General features: G+C 36.9%; 1 protein-coding gene across 3 annotated transcripts in view; it reads right to left on the reverse strand.

Annotated features, from left to right (window-relative positions):
- LOC113054179 (erbin-like) overlaps positions 1 to 23,924 on the reverse strand; it is an 80,723-nt gene that overhangs the window by 36,436 nt on the left and 20,363 nt on the right. For 2 of the 3 annotated variants that reach the window (XM_026219531.1, XM_026219529.1), the window contains exons 1-4: positions 6,218 to 6,406; positions 4,374 to 4,491; positions 399 to 477; positions 230 to 319 (exon numbers count right to left, since the gene is read on the reverse strand). In XM_026219531.1, coding sequence (XP_026075316.1) covers positions 230 to 319; positions 399 to 477; positions 4,374 to 4,491; positions 6,218 to 6,406 — 476 coding nt within the window. Of the gene's footprint in view, positions 1 to 229; positions 320 to 398; positions 478 to 4,373; positions 4,492 to 6,217; positions 6,426 to 23,924 lie in introns of those variants that run through there. The other variant, XM_026219530.1, reaches the window with a different exon arrangement.

The following is a 23,924-nucleotide window of genomic DNA, read 5'->3' on the forward strand; positions in this document are numbered from 1 at the left end:
TGGCATGTGTTATTTTAACTGATTAACAGCTGCCATAAATCAACAGGCTTGATGAACCTGTTTTTCATGTCTTTGCAAAAACACTTTCAGTGAACGGGGAGCAGTTTTGTCTGTTTTATATTTGAATACTCTGGCCAGTTCTGAATCTAGAATCTGTCTGATCTGAAACAGGAGCTTGTGTGATCTTGTTCTGTCTAGGACTGTGTGTGTGTGTGTGTGTGTGTCTGACCTGCCGAAGCTGGCCGGTAGGAACTCGAGGAAGGCATCGTTCAGGTAGAGCTGGGTCAGGCTGAGGAGCTGCGTGAAGCCTTCTGGGAGTCTGCAGACACACGAGGGTTTCATCATTACGTCACAGACAGAACACACACACAGTTCATCTCTGCTGGCTGTGGACTTACTTTGATATAGGGTTCACACTCGCTTCTACCACGGACAGGACTTTACAGTTCTTGATATTTTCAGGAAACTCCTGGATGCCTGAAATTTTAAAGAAACAAAAAAATGATTACTTATTCAGTTATGAATTGGTCTTAAACTTAATCTGTACCACATTGGGTTCCATTAACACGTCTTCATTAACTACAGACAACAAACATACACACACGTCATTTATAATTATGTTAGAAATTTTATTTACAGATTTCAGCTGTTATGTATCTTTAAATCAACAACCAAAAAAAAAAAATCAAATAGTACTTGACCCACACTACCTGTTATTTTTTTTTTTTCTATTTTGAAAAAAGTCTTGTGCTCGCCAAATCTGCATTTCCATTTTCTTTTTTTAATAAAAATGCAGTAAAACAGTATTATTTTGAAATATTGCTACAATTTAAAATAACTATTTTCTTCTCTTCCTGTGATCAAAGCTGTATTTTCAGCATCATTCCTCCAGTCTTCAGTGTCACATGATCTTTAGAAATCATTCTGATAGACTGATCTACTGCTCAAGAAACATTTCTCATCAGTGTTGATGCATTAACAGTTTTACTGCTTCATATTTTTGTGGAAACTGTGATAAAGTACTAGACAAACGTTTGTTGCAAATAAGAAAAAAAAAAAGAAAGAAAAAATAAAAGAAATGAACATTTTCATTCAGCAAAAACGCACTGAGTGAATTATCTGCGGCTATTTTGAACTTTCTATTCATCATTGTTCCCACAAAAATATTAGGCAGGAAAAACTGCTTTCAACAGAGATTAGAACTACTAATATTATTTGAGCTCCAAATAATAGTTCATAAACTTTATATACATGTAGTATAATTTTTATGCTAAATATTTCAGGGGTTTGGGACTAGAAGTATTATCTAGAATCAGAATTTGAATATGCCAACATAAACAACTGAATTTGCTATTCAATATTTGTGCCCCACTTAAGTAATGACACTTAAACAACAAGGTCTCTATCAAAATCGACCACCACAGAAAACTGCAACCTAACGCTGTTTTTAGAAATGCAGCATTACAGCTAGACTGCTTACTTCCTGTCCTACTAACCACAAGAGCTGGAGTGTGACATTAATGTTATCTTAAGATACCTTCCCTCCAACGCACTCAGATGCAAACTAAACCAGCGCACGCCACACATAGCGAACCACACACACACACACACACACACCCACACACACACACACACACACACACACAATGTGACTCTGCTAAAAATGACACAAGTTCCGGTCGGGAAGTCAGCATCAATTTAAAGTCATGTAAACCTGCAAACGTATATCTGTGCAGTAAGGGCTGTGAAGTGATGTGTGCAAAGCAAATACATGCTACAACCCATATAACTTCTGTAAAACAGACTGCTTGACAAGAAGAGAGAGACAGGATGCTGAGGAACGTGTATTAATAATGTAAACAGGGTCTAACGTAAATGGTTTTTATGTTGACTTTGTTTTGGTTAATTTGATTTGATTTGATTTGAGTGTGATCTATACACCACTCTTCAAAAGTTTGGGCTCAGTAAAATTTTTTGTATTTCTTTAGTATTTATTTATTTTTTTAAATTAATGAATACTATTCAGCAAGGATGCACTAAACTGATCAAAAGTGACAGTAAAGAAATTTGTATAATGTAACAAAAAGTTAAACTAATTCTATTTATCAAAAGTTCATCAATATGGTTTCCACAAAAACAAAGTGTTTTCAACACTGATAATAAGAATAAAAATCATTATATTAATTTTAACATATTTAACAGGTAGTCTATGTTATTTTTATTTTCACAATACTACAGTTTTATTTTTTAATCAAATAAATACAGCTGACTTCTTAGTGAACCCTACCTTTTAAACACATATAACCTGTTTGCAAATATATATAATTTTATTGTTATTCAGTCTCATCAGCCCTTTTCTTTATTTATAATTTTATTTTTTTTATAAAAAAATCTTTCAATGCTTAAAATATGTACGTTTAATGCAGCTCATGTAGTTTCAATTAGATATATATATAATTTATATAGATTTATATATATATATATATATATATATAAATAAAATATAAATATCAATATCATATCATAGATTTTTAGTGACAAGTACACATTTCCATTGCCAACACTTAGTGTCAGATACTTTAAAGGGATAATTTGGTTATATTTGGAGATATTTGGAAGAATGACAGAATCAAACAGATCTCGGTCCCCATTGACTTCCATAGTAGGAAAGAAAATATAACATGGTAGTCAATGGGGACCGAGATCTGTTTGGTTACAAACATTCTTCCAAATATCTTCCTTTGTGTTCAGCAGAACAAAGAAACTCATACAGGTTTGGAACAACTTGAGGTAGAATTTTCATTTTTGGGGGAACTATCCCTTTAAAGACATTGCTATTGCTACATTGCTATGCCATTGCTACACTTTCTATGCTATGACTGCTCCACAGACTTCTTGTTGCAAATTTTGCTCACACACACACACACAAACCTGGCCCTAAAGATGGACACACACACACACACACACACAAACACAAACTTACTGACACACTCAAACACAGGCTCACACACTCAAAATTCAAAAAGACTCACTCACACACAGACTCAGACACACACACACAAACCTGAACCTGGAGATAATAATAATATAATGTCTAGCCTGGTTGCTGTGATATCCGTTGCCATGATTGGAATGGCTGATCGCGAGAGGAAAAAAATGACGTTTTAGTCGCATAACATCGGTTAATGAAAACGCCGTAATTTCGTTTTGTTTAGCGATATTTAGAAAAAAAATTAAAAATGTTTTGCGCGAATCTGTAATGGAAACGCAACACTAACTTCTCAGAGTTATGTTGAGCAACAGTGTTCATTACTAAACATTCAACTCAAGATTGATTCTGGAATCTTCGCTGGGGAATAAGCATTAAGCACCGGTGATCGGTCCTCTAACTAACGCATGATCATGTTTTGATTAAGATCGTGTTCGAAGAGGAGGAGCTAGTCGTGCGTGCCTCTGATGTCAGTTTCTATCCTCTCAATATGGAACAACATTTCTAAAGAATGCTTTCAGCACCTTGTTGAATCAATGCCATGTATAATTAAGGCAGTTCTGAAGACGAAAGGGGGTCAAACACAGTGTTAGTATGGTGTCCCTAATAATCCTTTAGGTGAGTGTGTGTGTATATATATATATATATATATATAAAAAAGTCAATCTAAATCACTACTGTTAGGATGTAACAGCATATTACATAAAAAAGGTTTTGAATGAGACTTCCTGTGCTCGGCTGAGCTTGTCACTGTCTGTAATTACTTTATCAGATCCTGCAACGCACCAGTTGAAAGATGAAGTGATGTGTAAAAACACAGACTCAGAGTTTTGAGCATGTGTTTGTAGTGTTGTGGTCTTCGCTCATTCGCTCAGAACAGCACAAACTGTTTCCAGTGACATATTTCTGATCGCCTCCACAACATCAAATCGAGTGCGGCTCTGTTCCAATCCCTAGAGAGCTGCTGTCTAGATAGGTGTGTGATCCCACAGAACACAATCACATATTTAAAGCTGCTAGATGAAGCAGCACAGTGGTTTAGAGATGTTAACATGTTGCTAAACTAATAGCGTAATACTACAAAACACATTGCATTGCGTGTTTAATTAGAATGAAATGCTGTTAATTTTGGATTGTCGAATTGTAAACCAATGAACAACACGAATGTTAACTGACTAGGATTGGCAAGTGTGCAGGCTGGAGTTAATGAATTGTGTGTTTCAGTGTAAAGTGTAATCCAAAGCGTGGAGCTGGCCGTGATGAGTTGAGTTACAGCAGATAAGAGGTCAGTGAGGATATCAGTGTGCCTCGGCTTCGGTCCGATAGCGTAACTGGACTCCAAAAAGGAAAACGAAAGAGGAGATGAACTGGCTGCGTTTCTTACTGTTCTTGCTGACGTCGAGCTCCCTGAGGTTGATGAGGTTTGCGATGCCGGGCGGCAGCACCGCCAGGTCGTTGTCTGGTAGACTCAATCGGTAGAGCATCTGGCAGTTGAAAAGTTGCTGTAAAGAACGAGAAAACTTCATATTAATATGTAATGAGCAGTTGGATTTACTTCAAAAACTGTAAACACTCGTAGACATTAATTGTAACCAGCATGCATTTTACAAGACATCCAGGCTGGCTGAAATATTGAATATTCTTCATATATTTTATATGACTTTGCTAGCGACATCAATTAAGCAACACAGTGAATACTGCAATGATCTGACCCCATCTTGTCTCATAACTTGGGCTGATGTTTCAGTAATGTAATGATGTTTGATTCATTCAGTTCGAACTGTCAATTATGATGAATTGCTTCAAAACTTTGATTCACTGATTCGAAAGTATTTCTGTAAAGATCTTACTGCAAATATTACTATTTATTGCTATGTTTTGTTATATTGGTGCATATAAATGAGGAAAATAAACATTTTCTTATCCCCATCTACTGAAATAACTTTTTCTTGCATCAAATTACTCCCATTTCATGGAAGCGCATTTCTAAAAGGTAAAAATACGTAATAGTGGTCGACCAATGCCTGTGCTGATATCTTGGGAAGTAACAGTATTCTGGGAAGTTTTTGTGCATTGGGAATCATATTTTTCAAATAAAGCCAGGGTAACCCTCATTTTACATACAGCACACAGTGAAAATGACATGAATATGACGGGGCGAATGCATAAAGCGCAGCATTATTTGAAATCACGAGTTTAAAGTTTATAGCATTCAATTCAAACAGAACGACCGTCACAGAGAAAACACGCGATCATGCTGGATAACAATACACACTTTACAAGATCTCACAGATGGATTCAACTGAGCTTGCAAGGTTTGTCAAATTAAATGTTCATAAGTCATTCAAAGTTTTCTTAAAATTATATAAATACGTATTTGCTTAATGCTGATGGCAAATGAAAAAGTATTATAATGTTTGCCTTTCTATTACTAATAGGCCTAATATAAAATAAATCGTTATAATACTTTATGTATACATTAATTCCTGATCATCTATCTATATTAGACAGAACTGTTAATGAAGACAGCGAACGAGAGAGAAAAAGTAAGCACTGCGTGCGCTCAGCACAGTCAGAATAAAAGTCCCACTTCTAAAATATCGGCCAAGCAGAAAAACGTATCGACCGATGCCGATATTTGAAAAATATATAGGCTCATATATCGGTCGACCACTAGTACGTAATAATGGATTTTTAACTTACAATTCTGATAAAGTTAGAAGTGTAAGTTTAAAATCCATTATATCTCACACGTATTGGTGGTCGACCGATATATCGCCGATATATCGCCAGGGCCGCGTGTCAAAATGATGTGGTTTTTTATCAGAACTGTCAGTTAATAACAATTCATTTACGACTTTCCTTCAGACAGTTTAGAGTTTATATCTTACAATTTGTAGTTAACATCTCACAATTCTGAATTTATTCTGAAAACAAGTTTATATCTTGCAAAATGATTCTTAGAATTGCAAGTTTATAACAATATCTCATATTTTGTTAAACTGATGGTTGTCGAAAAAACCAATTCAGAACAAATACATAAGTAGTTCAATGTATTTATCTATCTAGAATACCATAACAAGGCAAAAACGCATCTGCTGTAAGCAAATCTACCGCTTGTAAACAGCATGCCAGTAACAGACCAAAAATGTTATTGTTTCATCGACTAAGCACTGATTGTACTTTTTGGAGACATGCAGTGTAAGAGTGTCTGTGGTGCACTCGTACTTTGGGGAGCTCCTCGATCTGGTTGGCGTCGAGGTAGAGCTCCTCTAGGGTCTTCTCGAAGCTGAAGATCTCTTTGGGGACCTGCTCCAGGCTGTTGTGTGAGTAGTCCAGCGAGGTGACGGGCTCCTCCTCGCCCCGCAGGCAGCGGCACGGCACCAGCCGCACAAACAAACTCCGCTTGCTGCTCATCCTCACCACAGCTCAGGCACTGGACAGGAGAAAGAACATGATCAGCACCTCATGAACCTTAATAATTCATGGACACCAACACTGGGATACAGGATAGCACTGACAAAACAGCTTGGTTTACAGCTAAGATGAACACGATGAAGAAAAAAACTGCTTTTTATGATTCCTAATTGATCTTGAGCAGGTATTATTCAAGTAGGTGATGGTTATTTAAACATTTTGTAAACTTTTTAAAATAAAGGACTCATTTAGCTTTTTTCTTTTGGCAAATGTCATGTGTTTTTTTTTTGTGTTTTTTTTACAAAAGATTTTCATGTTATGACTGTGAATGTGTAACAGATTAAAATTTAACCAAATTTTTCAACCAGAAAAAAAACTAACAATTACGTTGATTTAAACAAGTAATATAATAGTTAACTAAAAATTTTAAAACTTTTTAAAAAACATTTGATAATTGAAATAATTGTTAAAGAAATAAAAAAAGATATATTTTTATATAATTCTATTTAAGCTAGTTGCCAAGTCAACTAAAATAACTAAAGGCCCGTTCACACCAAGCACGATAACTATAAAGATAACGATAAAGATATAGTTCTAAAAATCGATATTTTTAATATTAAAGAATAGCAGAGTCCACACTACAGCTATAACGATAAAGGCATAGAGAAACGGTATTGTTGGAATCATTTTCAGAACGATTTTTTTCCATCGATGAACGATACAAACATTGACATCCAATCAGAATCCATCATGCTATAACGAGCTCGAGGATTTAAAACGGCAGACGCACGTGCGCTCAGAATAAACAGAAGATATCGTTCGCTGGTGTGGACGCTAATATCGTTATCTTTATAGTTATCTTTATAGTTATCGTTCTTGGTGTGAACGGGGCTTAAGTCTTAAATAAAGATTAATAAAAAACTATACAGACATATATAAAATAAAAATGACTGAAAAATGACAAAAATAAAACAATTATTAAAACCTTTAAAATAAGTTGAAAAAAGAAATGTAAAAATAAAAGCTGATTCTAAATATGACTAAATGATACAAAATATTTCAATTATACAAAAATAACACCGTATTAAATCATAAAAAGATTTATCATGTGAAAACTGTCCATTTATGAAACTGAATTGAGTGTCGTGAAAATATTGTATAGAATTACTAGAATTTAAATCTGCTATTTATTATCATAAAGCTTTTTGTCCCGTCTTTGACAGTTCGAGAAATTGCTGACTGAAATGTGTGCTGTTAAAGTTTTACAAATTTTCCCCCCAATGAATGTTTCCTTTACTCATATTGTTGGCGAGATAACACCAGTTTGGACATAAAGATACCACTAATACAGCCAACAATTACTCATCATCTACAACAGCACTGAGAGGAGCACATTAGCATTCATTAAAACCCATTTATATTCATGCTCGGCCTGAAAACAGCGTCATTATACAATGTCCTTTCATTCTGTTGAAATGGAAAAAGGTCCTCGATACTGCATCAAAAAGGCCGGCCCAAGGTTTGCTCACGAATCGAAACACAGAGCTGTTTTCACAGGAGCTGCTCTGCAGTCATACAAACAATCAAGCGCCAATTCTGATTGCCATTTAAAAGTATGAGCCATGTTAAAATCTGCTGAGAAAACATCTGAAAATTATGAAAACGATAACACTTGTCATACAACCAGAGCCACTGGAATTCAGTTCTGTATCATTAAACATAAGTTTGACAACCTGACTTCCTGAATGTCTCATGTTTTCCTAGTGAAACAGGATATTCGATAAGAAAAAACAGTAACATGGAACGTTATCTACTGAAGTCGACTGGATCATGAACTAATGGTTATACATACTAGAATATAGAACGACTGAATGGAAGTCACTAAAACAATATATCTGAATTAGCACAAAAGGTTGTGGGTTCGATTCCCAGGAAACACACATACTGGTAAAAAAAAAAAAAAAAAGTTGCTTTGGATAAAAGCGTCAGCTAAATGCATTACATACTGGTTAACATTATCAAAGCCTATTTCTAATGACAGTTCACTCCTATTGCTAATGAATGGGAGAAACAGCCATGCGCAATTCGGCGGAATATGCCCCCTCTTCTAAATGATAGAGCCAATCACAGACTGACTGGAAAGGAACAAAATTTAGAAGGCAGTGCATTTCAGATTTGGTTGCTGATTTGAAATGTCGTTTAATTGTGAGTTCAGCGAGCAGTTTTTTTACGCTTCAGGATTCCCCCATTCATTTAGATTCAAGTTTATTTGTATAGCGCTTTTTCCAATACAAATATAGGATAGGACTTGGTCTTGGATGACGGAGGCGCTGCAAACATGGCCACCGAGTGAACAGAAGATCCTTGAATGGGACTTTGACATTATGCAACAGGACACATTAAAAAAAGGAAAGTTGTTTCACAAAAAGAAGAGGTGGCTACAGTTTGATAAACGATTACAAAAGACTTCTATTCTTCGAATGACACTGATAATAAATCAAAAAGGGAAAGTTCTTCCCTTCTTTTTTTAACATAACAGTATGTGGAGTATGAAAAACCAGAGATGGGTATCAGGTCAGACAAACATAGAAAAGTCATTTATGCGTTGGGTGAAAGCTTGTTGTTTTATCTGGTTCTGGTTATCTGTACCTGTCCACGTTATCTATTTATGGCATCAATACACCACAATCTGCAGATTTAGAGCTGAAAGCCATATCACTGCTGAATGACGCTGAGTGTGCTCCTAGCATCAGATTGTTTTAGTATGAATGCAACAGTATTGTTCAGAGATAGACAGATCTATAACTTTGACCCGTATTTCTTTAAGACATCGCACACTTTTCAACTTGGTTTTATCAGTTCTTTAATATCAGGTCTGTCGATTACTGTCAGCATATGATGGGCTTCAAGTGTCTATAAAGAAAAAGCTCCCAACAATATCGGCAGAGCGAGAGATTATTAATCTATTAATGAAAATAAGATCAGATGTCACAGGTGGAACGTATAAGAAGTCTGATGCTCAAGGCAATATTTTCTTTTATTTACAGTAATTACTTTACTAGTATTAAATATTTAATTTAATTTTATGTATTATTGTAACATACTATAATTTCCAATAATTACTCTACTTTTTAATAATCTTCTATTACAAGACAAGTTTATGTAGCTTAAAAATGAGACAAACTAAAAAGCAATGTTTAAAAAAATGACAAAAAAAACATTTTTATATTATTAAATAATTAAATTATAATGCAAGACATTTTATAAAATGTAATACAATAACACATAATAAACAATTACAATTTATAAGAAATTGTATTATTATTATTATTATTATTATTATTATTATTATTATTATTATTATTATTATAACACATTATTGTATCCAGCTAGTATTACTTTTACTACTACTACTACTATTAATAATATTACTAACCAAACTTGGTAACGGTTTAGTTTAGGGACATATTCTCACTATTAACTAGATGCTTATTAGCATGCATGTTACTAGCTTACTAGCAGTTTATTAGAACTTATAATGCATACTAATGCTTTATTCTTCATGACCGTATTTTAGCGCACACCTAAACTTAACAACTAATGCGAACTATTAAGAGGCAGCAAATTAGGAGTTTACTGAAGCAAAAGTCATCGTTAGTAGTTAGTTAACAGTGAGAAGTGAACTAAAGTGTGAACCAATACGCATAATACATGTTATTATGTTTCTGTTTCTGAAGTCTAATGGACCTGTAATCATATCAAAAGCATAAAGTAAACAACTACAATCTAGTATCTAAAAACAACTAGTGCTGTGCGATTAATCGAAATAGTCATAAAATCACGATTTGAGCGTGCACGATTTCTAAATCGCTTTATAGCATGATTTTTCACGGCTCAGACCTCCCGCAGTATGCTGTCTGAACCAGTCAGAATGCAGGGTGCCTAAAAGGAGCACAAGAACAGAGCAGACCAGGCATAGGTCTACGTAACTCAAGGTTCACACACCGTCTGTGGTGCATTTTTTCCCCCGAGCCCATGTTAACGGATCAGAGCGTTCACACTGCACACGGTAAAAGATGCGAAAGATGTGAACAGAAAAGGATAGAAATAGAAAAGTGCAAAAATAATTTATATCTAGCACATGAGCATAGAGAGATTTGTGGGTGCACAGGACACATTTAAGTGCGAGAGAAGCGTGTATCTGAGCACGCACGTCTGGTTTTGTAACAGAACAAAGGAAATTCACTTGCGAGCGGAGAGATTTGGGCTTGCGCATTATATTAATGTGCTTTCGCTCTACTAATGCTCTCTCGCAGCTGCTTCTGCACCGCATACATGCACTGCAGACGGAGTACGTGTGAACCTGGCGCAATAAATATATGTCAACACCCGAGGCACTGTTACAATGTGCTCTATGACCAATGCATGGCAGAAAAAAAACATCTCACCATAGACATTTTGTCACACCTTTACTTATTGATTATTTTGACTTACGTCTGTTCTAGAAACATGTTAATTGCAACTTTTTAATAAAGCTCTAATTGGTTTTCTTTTGGAATCATTTTTCAAATTCATACTGAATGCATTTAGGACTGTAAAGCATGTCTGTGTGTGTCAAAATCGTGCTTAAAATAGAAATCGCAAAATTGATCAAAGAAATCGCAATAGTTTTTTTTTCGTCCATATCGCAACAGCCCTAAAAACAACCAGCGGTTGCTGGTCAGAAGCCCAGATCGTGAACCACTAGTCAACACCGTCCCAGACAACAGCAGCAGTTGTTTCTGTGCTGTAGGGTCATTAGATATTAAACACACTGGCTACAGTAATTCACCTCTCAAGGTCAGGCATACATGGGTAATGTGACATGAAAATGACATGTCAACAGTACTGGATAATAAACCAATAGAGTCCTATTGTATGCATGATTTAAGGATAGTAAAAACACAGGCCTCGAGCCTAGTTCCTCTTGGAGCAGGTCCAAGCGCACTATTGTGTGTGTTTCCACACATGTTGTCCTGCAGTATTGTGACGGGCCGGCTAGAGTATCCGCTTTTACACGTGAAGTTCAGCGCACAAAAGAGACGTCTCGCAAGCAGAGCAGGAGGGAAAACACCTCCCAGCCTTGGGCTTTATTAGATCGCGTCGAAGCGAGAAGTGTGAGAAAATGTGTGAAGGATATCTGCTTCCAACCAGATGTGATGTGTGCAGCTTCAGGGCTCATGTGATGATGATGATGAAGATGCACTGGATTACATCACAGATTCTGGATTGCAGCTGCATCAATGAGATCGTTGTGGAGGAGTGTGGAGAATGTGACCTTTCTCCTCCTCCTCGTCATCAGCAGACAGAGACCAGCTCTTCGTTCGAGAGAGTATCAATGGACCGCTCACATCCAAACAGTGTTTCTTCAATGAAAAGTCTCTGTTTTACATGAGTTTGTGCTCTGTACACATGTTCTGTGACCACGTGGGCTAAAAGGCTAGAAAATGAATTTGAAGACAAAATACACATTTTCTTCAAATACTATTTTCTTTATAAAATGCTATGAAAGAGATGAACTGGACCATTCATGTTTGCCTTGAAAAACTGCAATATAATATTAATAAAAATGAATTACATTTACTCACTCTTAAAATGTCATGTTTTAAGGAGTCTATTGATAAAAAGTTACATATTTTGCATTTACACCTTGAATACATGTGCATTATTTTAAAAAGATTAAAAGGTATTAAGTGAAAAAAATGAAAAAAAATATATATAAATATAATCATGGTCACACCACATATTTTACTACCTGAACTATCCCAGCCTTGTCAATTATTTGATTATCTGATAATGACTATGATCTGTTTATCTGATATTGTTATTTACTCACCTTGACTTTTGTCATGAGGGTCTAATATAATTTCACATGTATTTGTTTGTTTGTTTTGTACATTACTGGACACTGGTTGCACACTGTGTGTCTGATTAGCTTGATTTTTTTTTTCTCCAAATAATTTTGGTAAAACAGCTTCATTTTTTTTCTCAGAGAGATAACAAAATATTATAGTGAACTATATGGTTTCTTTTCAAAGATTTTATTTCTTAATTATGATGTAAGGACTGTTTATGCCCCCCCAAAATCGGAAAATTAACTTAATATTTAAAGTAATAATACAAAAATAATAATCAATTAATTATTTAAAAATGAAAAACATGTTCACCCTAAAAAAAAGTTGTATTTAAGAAAATACACTTTTTAAATTATTTTTGAAATAAATTAACAAATCTGAAATAAATAAATAAATGTAAAAAAAAAAAAAATCACTGACATGTATTAGTTAAACTGAAAAATGAAGAAAAAGTTGCCAATTTCTCAGAATCCAAATTATGAAGTTGGTTAAAAAAAACACTTGGAAAGTATTAGTAACACTGCTATTATTATAGTTGCTGTAAACATTTAAATTATTTCTTTTATACTTTAATTGTTGTTTGTTAATTTTTTGATTAATTTATTTATTAGTTATTAGTTGTTTCAGTTCAAATTGAAATAAAGATGAGTAATGTTGCCTTGATTTATTTATTTAAAAAGCTAACATTTATTTCATTTCAATTCTTGAATGCATTTTTTTAATGGTTTTAGTTTTAGTTAACAGTTATAACCCTGGTCAAGACAAAGAAGTTGATTTAATTACCCAAAAGTTTAATGAAAGGTAGAACACTGGGGGCTAGTTTTACTGTGCTTTCTATGTTGTATTTTGACACTTTTTCAAGCTCAACAGTCCCCGCTTGTTTGCAAAGAAATGTTGGAAAAGAAGACTAAAACCTTTTTGCAAGACATCATACAGATTCACAGAAAACATCACTTTCTGAAAGCAACGCTACAGACGCACACATGTAGGGCTAGTGAAACGGTTATAACACGCTCTATAACACTCGCTCTACTCTCACAACGGCTAAGCTTTGGTTGTTGTGTAAAGTTTGTGCAGACAGTGATAGTGAATAAGAACACGCTGCTCTCCAGAGGCCTGCTCTTATCAGTCATAACAAACACACGCTGCTGACGTCGCCCTGCGGAGGGAAATGGGCGTACTCGGCTCCAATGCAAGCGGTCCGGGGCGGAGGTCGAGTGCTTCCCTTTTAACACACTGGCAGACAATGACAGTCAGATCCTGGTTCAATCAGCACAGCTGACGTTAAGACGTCTACAGAGTGTGTGTAAGAGCTAGAGAGATGAAGAACAGAAGACAGAGCGCACTCAACTACACTTCCAGCAACGCTCAGATCATTCAGAGCCGTACAAACTCACAAACGCTTCTACGTGTCCCTTTTATAAACTGTAATTTCTTCTCTTTTCATTCCAGGCATTAACTCTCTTGAGGCTTATAACAGGCATGCATAATTTTCAATTTGCAGTGCGTGGGAAAATATGGTTTTACGTCCTATTGGTGCTGACAGCATCATGTGACGCATGCCATGCGATGGAGCGCTCAGAGAGGATGCGACGGTCTCTAAGGAGCCAACAGTAATGAAAACCACATGGCCTCTGCACCAACAAACACACATACAACACACTGAAGAAAAGACCTGAGCCATATCTACAGACCAGACTAGAGCTACATACAAACTACACTCAGAAAGGTACAAAACTGTCACTGGGGTCAAATATAAGATACGAAGGCTATTCGGCACACCTTTGTACCTTTTATAAAACCTAAATATTAGTACCATAACATACATATTATTACTTTAATAGTTCAAATGAGTAATATTAGTACCTAAAGTCAACACATTAGTATCTTTAGAAAGGATCCCACACCAGTGAAAGTTTTGTACCTTTTTTTCTGAGTGTGCAATTTTTTTATTTTTTATTGAACCATTAGTAGATTTTTGTTTGTTTGGAGGTTTATTTTTATATAGAATTTTGAATACTTAATTATTATTACAATTGTAGCGATTTATACTAAGCTGCGATTGTCATGAGTGTCTCGTCAGTAATTGTCCATCACCTGCATAATATACAGAGCTGTAGTTCGCTGACAAGCTACGCAATATCACGTTCATAACCGCATGCGATTTATCTGCGATTAACACTTGAGCATTGTGATGGAAAGTTTTTACAAGAGAGATTTGCCTGCTGGTACAACTTTCCCATCAAACAGACCTCCCACAATCTGTCCTCCCTCTTTTGCACCAGTCCACACGGATCTCTTCATCCAGAAAAGCCTTCGGGTCAGCGCCGCTGCCATGGCTCCAGCTGGCCCACAGTGGACATGTGACAGACGCTGCAGCGCTACTACACTCCACAGCAGCAGTGCGTCTCAAGGTTAGAGAGATCCTACGGACTAAAAACAGCTGGGTAACGTTCCAGAGGCAACACCAGTGGGGTAAATCACTCCTAGAGAGAGGAGCGGGCAACCCTTCACACACACGCTGACACTGTAGAGGCCACGCCACTGTGATGAGGTTGACATTAAGACTAATCCTATTTAAAAGTTTGATGACAGAAATGACACATTTAAGAAAAATAACCATTTTATTTTAGAGTACAACTGAAACATTTCACTACTTATATTTAAGTTTAAATTTACAGATGTTAAAATATGTAGTGTCCATAAAACGTGAAACAGGCTCACTCCAGTGAACAGGGAACAGGTGGGAACCGGCGGACAATCAAACCAAATTTTAATAACCAAATAAACACAAAACAGCGTGACAGCATGACAGCCCCTCGCAGACGACTGCCGCGCACAAACGAACACCAAACACAAAATAAATCCAGGCCTGGTCCTCTCTCGTCCTTCACTGTCGTCGCTCCTCTTTTGTATCCTTCCGATCTCCTCCGTGGGACTCGAGACCGGTGGGTGGAGCAGGTGTCGCTCATTTCCAATCACTCCAGCGGCCTGGACGCAAATTTAGCTGCAGCCGAGTGACCCTGTGTGACCCACCTTGTTCCATTCTGTGACCCACAAGAGGGTCGCGACCCACAGTTTGAAAACCCCTGGTGTAGATCATGTCTTGGATGACAAGGTGAGTAAATTATCAGGACATTTTTACTCTGGAAGTGAATTAATACTTTAAATTTCTATATTGTTTGGAGGAGAACACTGGGCAATGGGTTTTCTTTATACACAGACAACATTCAGGTTTTTAATCAGATAAAATACATAAATAAAAACAACGAGGTGGCACGTTACTGAAATTTCCAGAATGTAAATTGCATTATTTTTGTGAAATGTTCAGTCAAGCATGCAAAATATCTGGATTCATGCCACATGAGAGGCGCATTTCCCGCATACTTTCAGTCTTGTTTTTATTATACAACTAATATCTTTTGCTCTGTTCTGAATACCAGTGATTTTTAATGATTTGTGGTGGAGTGAGGGGAACTAAAACATATGTTTATAAAGTTAGTAAATTGCTAATTTACCTGTTTTACATTATTTCTAAGATTTTTTTATTTTATTTAAAAATATCATAAATTTTGCTCCATTCCTCAAATAAATCTGTATGACATTTTTAGAGCACAGCAGCTCCACTCCTGTAGTTTGGAGCAAAGATTGTCATGTTTGGTTGAACGAATGATTCGGTCTGACTCAGAGGCTCTCTTTGGCTGCAGACTGCCTTGTGGGAACTCACTGACCCATTTCCCACAGCTCCACGGTCCGGGAACGACCACCAATTAGACAATGGTCACATTTTAAATACAACGCTGCTTCGTTCTCTGATGAAAAGCACTACTGCCATCTCAGAGCCTGCGTAATGTTGAACAGAGCAAGAAACAGCTAATACACGCTAGCCTCCCTGCGTCTGCTGCCGTACAGTTCTCAGATCCTGACGGAGAGAAGGAAACGCTCTCAGATCCTGTCGGACAGCACCTGGAGAGCCGACAGCGACAGTAGCGTGTCAGATCTAAGAGAAATGTACGCTTTCTGACAGTGCTGAAGATATTTATAGGAGATATGGATGTGGGTAACACCTCAACACAGATCAGTTTTTGATCCAAACCGAGCGCGCCGAAGGAATGCTGGGGCGATGCGTATGAAAAATAGGCCATGTTTGGAGGGAAGAGAAAAAGCCAGGAAGAAAGTGAGAAAGAAAGAGAAAGAGAGAGAGAGAGAGAGAGAGAGAGAGAGAGAGAGAAATCATCAAGCATAACCCTCAGAATTTGCAGTCTGGAGGGAAGAACTGAAAACAGCAGGAGGGTGCGTGATCTGATGATCTGAAGTTTAGTTACATCTCTTTGGAAATCTGTATCACTTGGCACAGTGATGTAGGGCAAGCACTACTTGAATACTGTAATACTGCAGGAGAGATTATTCAACTCAATACAAGGAAGTCAACATGGAAACTCCTGCAATCAAGAGCTGGACTGACAAGTAAACTCAAAAATGACACCATAACAAATCTACCACACCTCTATATGCATATTAGCATTGGATAGCACATTTTCAATATATACATTTATTAATATTTACAAAAAATGACTTTTTTTTGTTTGCTCAAACTGATTTGGTGGCTTCTGCTCAGTCTAAAGGCTGAATAATTCCAAACAAACGCAGTCACATTGACAGGATAAAACCAAGAATACCATTTATACGCAGCATGTCAATTCTACATGATATTTAAGACCATCTCGATTTCTCTCAGTTTGTGTGTTTCTGTGCGAGAAACACCGAGTGCTCTCAGATAAGCGACGGCGAGTTGGGCGTCTTCACACTAAAGTTTAGAGTGTGTTAAATATGCTGTGGATCCACTGATATGAACAGAAACAGTGTGCTTTAAAGAACTAAACATAGCCGCTAACTCACTGACGAGTGAAATCTAACAGCTTATTAGTTACTGGCTAACGGCAGACATTATCTAGCTCGAAGTGTGCATATGCAAGTGATTTACTCAACCTTCAAAACAGAGAGCGGTCCGAACGGTTGACTAGATGTCCAGCAGGTCAATGCAGAGGAGAACAGAGTTATCAGTGTTTCCTCTCATTCATATTTGGACAAATGACTTCTACATGTTAAGTAAATGACAATGACATTATGAAAGTACAGTTGGATGGATCAAATAGTTCGACCAGTCATCCAAAAACCAATCAGTCACGTACAGACTAGTTTTACTAGTTTACAAGCACCGGAAAAAAGGTAAAAATCTGATTCACTCAATAATTTTCAAATCAACATTTATTTCTTTCAAACTCTATTTGAGATTTGATATAGTTCTTTAAATTGATCAATTTGTTAAATTGTGCTGATAAAAATTTTTTTTTTTAATATACTGTTGACATGACTAAAACAGTAGTTCCCAGCATGCATTGCATGAGACTTAATGGGGGGGGGGGTGTTGAAATTAAGTATTTAGTTTTTGAACATCATGAGAATAAAGAAAACTTGATAGCGTTCAATGTTCAATAATGCTGGGATTTAGAGTGAAGCTTTTAAGATGATCATGTTTATGCTGTTGTGTTCAAGAAGCACTTAATACTAGCATTTATCAGTGATGTGACAAAATATAAGTGATTATTATAAACCGATTGTGTCAGGGAACCATGTGAAATCACTTAGCAACTGCTTAACTGGGTCAGTTACTTAAATCCATGATGAAGAAGTTACGAATCATGTTTGTGTACTTAATCAAATTCATGTGAAACTGACTGAACACTTTTGTGCTGAAGATGCTTTTGGCTTCTTTTTTGTTTCTTGAAAATGATTCAAATGATTTCTGAAGGATCATGTGACACTGAAGACTGGAGTAAAGGCTGAAGTCAGTTTTCTTTTTTGCCCTGAACTATTCGTTTGAAATGCATTCAGTAGGTTGTGTCCTGTAAGTTGCTTTGTAATGCAGGATCAGTGCTGTAATTGTCTTGTTCTTATCTGCTGGCCTGTTCTCTAACATGTGTCCGGGCGTACAGCGGGGGTCAGGTGTCAGGTTCGTCGGCTGAGGTGTGTGTGTGTGTACAGGTCACATGTGAGCAGCAGGAAGGCTGGGTGTGTGTTTCATTCAGTCACCAGCGCATCTCCTCCACCTCCAGCCTCTCTCATTAAATCACTTCAGAGATGCCACTCTGGGAAGATCTCTGGCACAGACAACATGTGGACTTCTTAGTGTACAAACATAAACTTGAGACAGGGTGAAGCCGAGAATTAAGAGGTGAAAAAACACTGGTATCGGTGACAAAAGCAGCACAACCGGTTTGTCCAGTTGCGTTTTAGTTTTGGTTCTCACCCTGCTCTTCAATGCGTAGTGGTCTCACGGCAGCGAGACAAACAAAACCGCTATTGTCCTGGCGGATCTGCTCTGAACTGAGGGCGGGTAATCTGATCTCGCTCGAAGCACTGCACCTGTCTCGCATCGCCTACACTAGTCTCATCGAGAGAGGGACCTTCACACTTACTCGCTCTTCCATTAGCAATAATTTAGGACGTAGTGTTTGAAATAAGATCTGCAATATGGAAAAGTGTTTTGATATTGTAGTCAGATTTCACTGCCAGGAGTGCATCCAGGAAAATAACACTAATGGTGCTTTCACACTTGGTTCACTTGACTGGTCCGAACCAGAGTTTGATTTCTAACCCTACCTCTCCCGGCGAACAGAGATGAGATATACTGCTCTGTTTGCAGCACTTCAGTCACGCTCGTCAGGAAAGTGAGTGAAACACACACACAAACACACATCATTATTAAATAATAGGTCATTACTCGCAGTTCACTTCCGTGATTTGGTACGACTGCATTCACATCAGCAGCGAACCGTACCAGAGTTCAACTGAACCATACTCCAAACAACCCTTGCACTTGGGTATGATTCACGGGTGTGCACCCGAGTTCAGAAGATAGCGTTCACATCATCCAAACAAAGCAAACTCTGATGTCAATCAAACCGGGGTGCACACCAAAAGTGCTAGTGTGAAAGCACCCTAAAACAAGGTAACCTATTCTCAAAGGTTATTGTTCAGACAGCTACAAAAGGCACAGGCAGTGAGCACAAGAGGCCAATTTTGTGTACATTAAGTTACGCCACCATAAACAACTAAACAGTCCATTATCCTAACTGTATTTTATTTACATTTGCCAAGAAACTTGACACTAAAATCAAGTTTCAATCAAATAATAATAAGCACAGAGAAGTTCAAGTCACTCAGTCACTCATTTACATGATACCAGCAGCCCCTTGCCTTTCAGCAAAGCTAAGCATAGTTTTTCATCCGTTTACTTAAAACTGTAAAGAATATGGCACTTGTGAAGAATGCAGCGATTGGAAATACATTATATACAGTGTGTATAATAAGTAAATTATACAGTAACAGAAATGCTTTTATACCAACTGCGAACTGCACTGCAGACAAATGATCACATAAGTGTTGTTCCAAAGTGCACAATTCACACCACTCAAACAAGCTGAATTAAACAGGGAAGTGACTTTGTGTAACTCTAGTGTAAAAATGTAAAAAAGAAAGATCCAGCAGCCGACCATTATCCGAATTCTAGGGCAGAGCATCCTCCTTCCTGTGAGTAAAAACTGCTGTTCAACACCTTTTGCCATAGAGCAGAGGAGAAGCAGCACGAGCTCATTAAAAGCCCTGCGCTTGCATTTAATGGCAGATATCGGTTCACTATTCCACACGGCCTTATCAATTATGAGTGAGATGCTGTTTTTAGATGTGCAATCCTCTCAAACACACTCTGTCAGGGAAACTGAGCCAAAAGAAGCCCGAATTAAACCGGCGTCAGCTGCTGAGCTTTTCATTAAATATGTGATTAGCTGAAAATGTGGAAAAACACTGAAAAAGAAATGCCTCTGGTCCCCATTCATACTGCAGCAGGGCATTCATGTTTCAGTGGCAGTGTGAGGATCCATTTGATCCTGTAAATTGGGAAGTCAAGGAGCTTGTTATGATGCCCCAGTGGAGCTGAAGAGCCCAGAGAGAGGAAGGAAAAAACAAACCAGATTTGATTTGCTCACAACTGAGGCTACACATATATGTGCTTATTAGCAAGTGTTAATTGCAGAATGATTTCAGAGTTAGCCTCAGAAAGAATTTCCCTTGAGGTAATTTTGAGTGGCTCAATAGCATAATATGCAATATTATCGCCATTACAAAATACTTCATGGAACATGATCTTTACTTAATATCAATGATTTTTGGCATAAAAGTAAAATTTATCAATTTTGTTTGGCTATTGCTAAAAATATACCCCAGCGACTTAACACTGCTTTTGTGCTCCATTTATGTTCTGCTATGGCTAAATGTTTATGTTTTGTCTGGTTTAATTCTGTTTATATTTGTATTTATTGCTTTGTCCTACACTGTTGTGCTATAGACTACAACGTTAATAGTCCAGTTATGAACGACAGAGATAAAAGATTTGTAGCTGTGTATAGTCAATTACTATAGTTAAATACATCCTCTATTATCTTGTATCTATATTTCACATACGACCAGGAGTCCGCACAGGGTGTTCATTTTAAAAGTAACAGGATTTGTTTTACTTTTATTTTGTATCTACTCTGCGGCGTCTGTCAAAAATAGGTTCTTAGGATCGCAATGAATGACGGCTCGTATGAGCCTCCCTCAAGACACACCATCACAAGAAGAATACACGGGAGATTTTACTTTGATTACATTAATGTTGAAGAAATATTTGAACTGCTATTTAAAGGGAATATTGCTTTTAAAAAGCACATCATTTGTTTAAAGTGTTTACAAACCAAATGTTATTGTTATTTTAAAATAAGTGTGCAATACACTACTTTTGAATTCATTATTGAATTTTGCACTCACATTTTCACTGTATTTACTATACTTTTGATCAAATAAAATCAGCCTTGCTAAGCATAAGACTTTTCTTTAAAAAACAAACATTAAAAAGAACTTGCATGCTCTGTACATGTACAGGATCAATTCACAATATTCTGGCAAGTGTGAGCATGAGTAACGTGTGTGTACTGTATGTGTGTGGGTGCTTCAGCTACTAAACATGACGGAGCATCAATGCTGAGCCTATTAGAAGCACATCTGATGTTTTCTTTAGGCTAGAGGTGATAGCGTGAGCTGCAGGCGTTGAGCTGACCTCTGTGCATATATAAATGCCTGGAGTGGTTCCCAGACACACACTCTCAGTGTATCAGTAGTTTGTGTGAGACTTACTACTGCACCCTATTCAGTGTTAAAAAGATAGTTCATCTATTGTATGGAGAAAAAATGCAGTTGAAATATTCTTCAAAATACCTTTTGACATGAGGGTGAGTCAATGTTCATTTTGGAGTAAACTTCCAGATCCACTGAGCATCACTCATCACATCCTCCAAACAAACAGAAAATGTCAAAGCAGCTGTAAATCTGCCAAAGAGCTTCTCATGCTGTATCTTCATGAGCATCTCTAATAGAAGCACATAAGAATAGAGGAAAACCTGTGTGTCCTATGACTGATTTATATCCAAAATAATCTATTGAACGGAATTACGGAATCGAAATCAGAATTTAATTGAATAGCAAGATTGTGAAGGATAATTGTGAAATTGGTGTCAAAAATTGGTGTTTTTTAAGACCTATTCTAGCAGTCAGCATCAAGGGTCATATCATTATAAACAGGAGAGCTTGAAGTTTCACTCTAGCTAATTTAAAGTCCCAATTTTCCTTTTGATATCTCCAAGAATGAATTAATTTCCAGAATTTTAAGAAAACCCAATTGGGTGTTTTTTTTTACTGTGTACTCAAACAGAAACTCCTGAAGTTTGGATTTTGGAGTTGTAGGGAGTTTTACACTTTCAAATAAAATTTTCTCTACATACAACATCCCCCTAGCAAGTTATAGCCATTTATAACAATATTTTTATAGGTGCTTCTCAGTGAAAAACAGGTCTATTTAAATTACTAACAATATAGGTGTGTCCAAAAAACGTTTAGTAAAGAAAATGGAAACAGTGTTATATAATAACAGAAGAAATAGATTTTCAATCCGAGTATGAACAACACACAACCAAAACTGCACAAATAGTTTTCTGCCACAAAAATATTAACAGTGCAAAGGATTCACAAACTACACACAAAATGAGTAAGAAATATACATAGTACAACAGAAGAAATATTGAAAATTAGGGGTGCTCCGATCACGATTGGCCGATCGTTAATGCGCATCTCGTCAGTAAAGCCGGTTCTCTAATCAGTGGTACATTCCATCAGGTGTGATTTCACATAGAGCAGCTGTTACTACACAGAGCCGTTGTTAACTGAGAAGATGCGCCAAAAAACGCTGAAAATGAAGTGGATTTGCGCATCTTCTCTATTAGCAACGGCTCTGTGTAGTAACAGCTGCTCTATGTGAAATCACGCACCTGATGGATTTAACCGCTGATTAGAAAACCGGCTTTACTGACGAGATGCGCATTAACGATCGGCCAATCGTGATCGGAGCACCCCTATTGAAAATGATCTTTATGAACCATATAAGATTTATTGAAATAATATAGCCTACATAATATATAAATGATCGATTCGCTGGCTATACTTCACGAATGAAGTATCGAATTTACCGGGACATCACATAACAACGAGAAGACATAAACTCCAGTTCTTTATCAGATATGTACCACTGTTTCTTCTTGTTTTTGGTTTGTTTTATGTCAAAGTACTCTTTTCTGGGCTTTTTCACAGAGTTATCTCATGTGAATGTGTTATTTTGTTTTTGTTTTCATGCATGCATGACGGACTTTCATTTTCATGTTCCCGTCATTTGATTTCATTTTCATTTTATTTCATTTTGCATTTGTTCAAATTTCCAGTGAAGAATACAAAATGGTGAAAACCTACGGTTATTAGTTGAATATGGGGCAGTTTGAACCAATCTGGGAATGGGTTTGGGACGAAGCATCAACAGTTGTTTGGCTCAGAGAAACAAAATGCATTTTCCATATTACAGAAATCATAGCACCCTAGTCAGTGTAAGCCTATGGGATTTTCTGGCTGTGAGAGAGATAACGAAATCGACCCCCACAAATCTGTATTTTAATGGGCTCATTAGTACAGACATCATGCCTCATTTCTATCCACAGCATGGTTTAAGTGTGTGTGATCCGATTTATCCACTGCGCTTACGTGACCCTCAACAATGGAGATAAAAATGCTTCCATGTCAGAAAAAAATTAATGAATCAATCAGTAAAAATAAAGCATAACTACACTAACTTAAAATTAAATAAAAAAAAATAATTATTTTACCCATGTTACACATATATAAAATGCAAATATGCAGCATAGAGTGCTTTAAGTGTTTATCTGGAGTGTGAGGACTGCTGAACACCGGATGCCACTGCTGCAGGGAGGCATGTGGAGATAAAGGAAGTGAGAATGAGACTTGCTCAGATGAGAACCGTCCCCATAAGAGCAACAAACCCTCTAACATTTAAAGAATTAATGTTTTTTGGGTGTTAGCATCAATAAGTTAGTCTTAAGGTTATCTATGAAGCAGTGTGCTGCAAAACAGTGACAAAATTTGCATTTAGAAGATATAAGCATTCGAAGCGTTTGAACTATTCGAAC

The sequence above is a fragment of the Carassius auratus genome, chromosome 35, assembly GCF_003368295.1.
Source record: "Carassius auratus strain Wakin chromosome 35, ASM336829v1, whole genome shotgun sequence".
In the NCBI taxonomy this organism is placed as follows: Eukaryota; Metazoa; Chordata; class Actinopteri; order Cypriniformes; family Cyprinidae; genus Carassius; species Carassius auratus.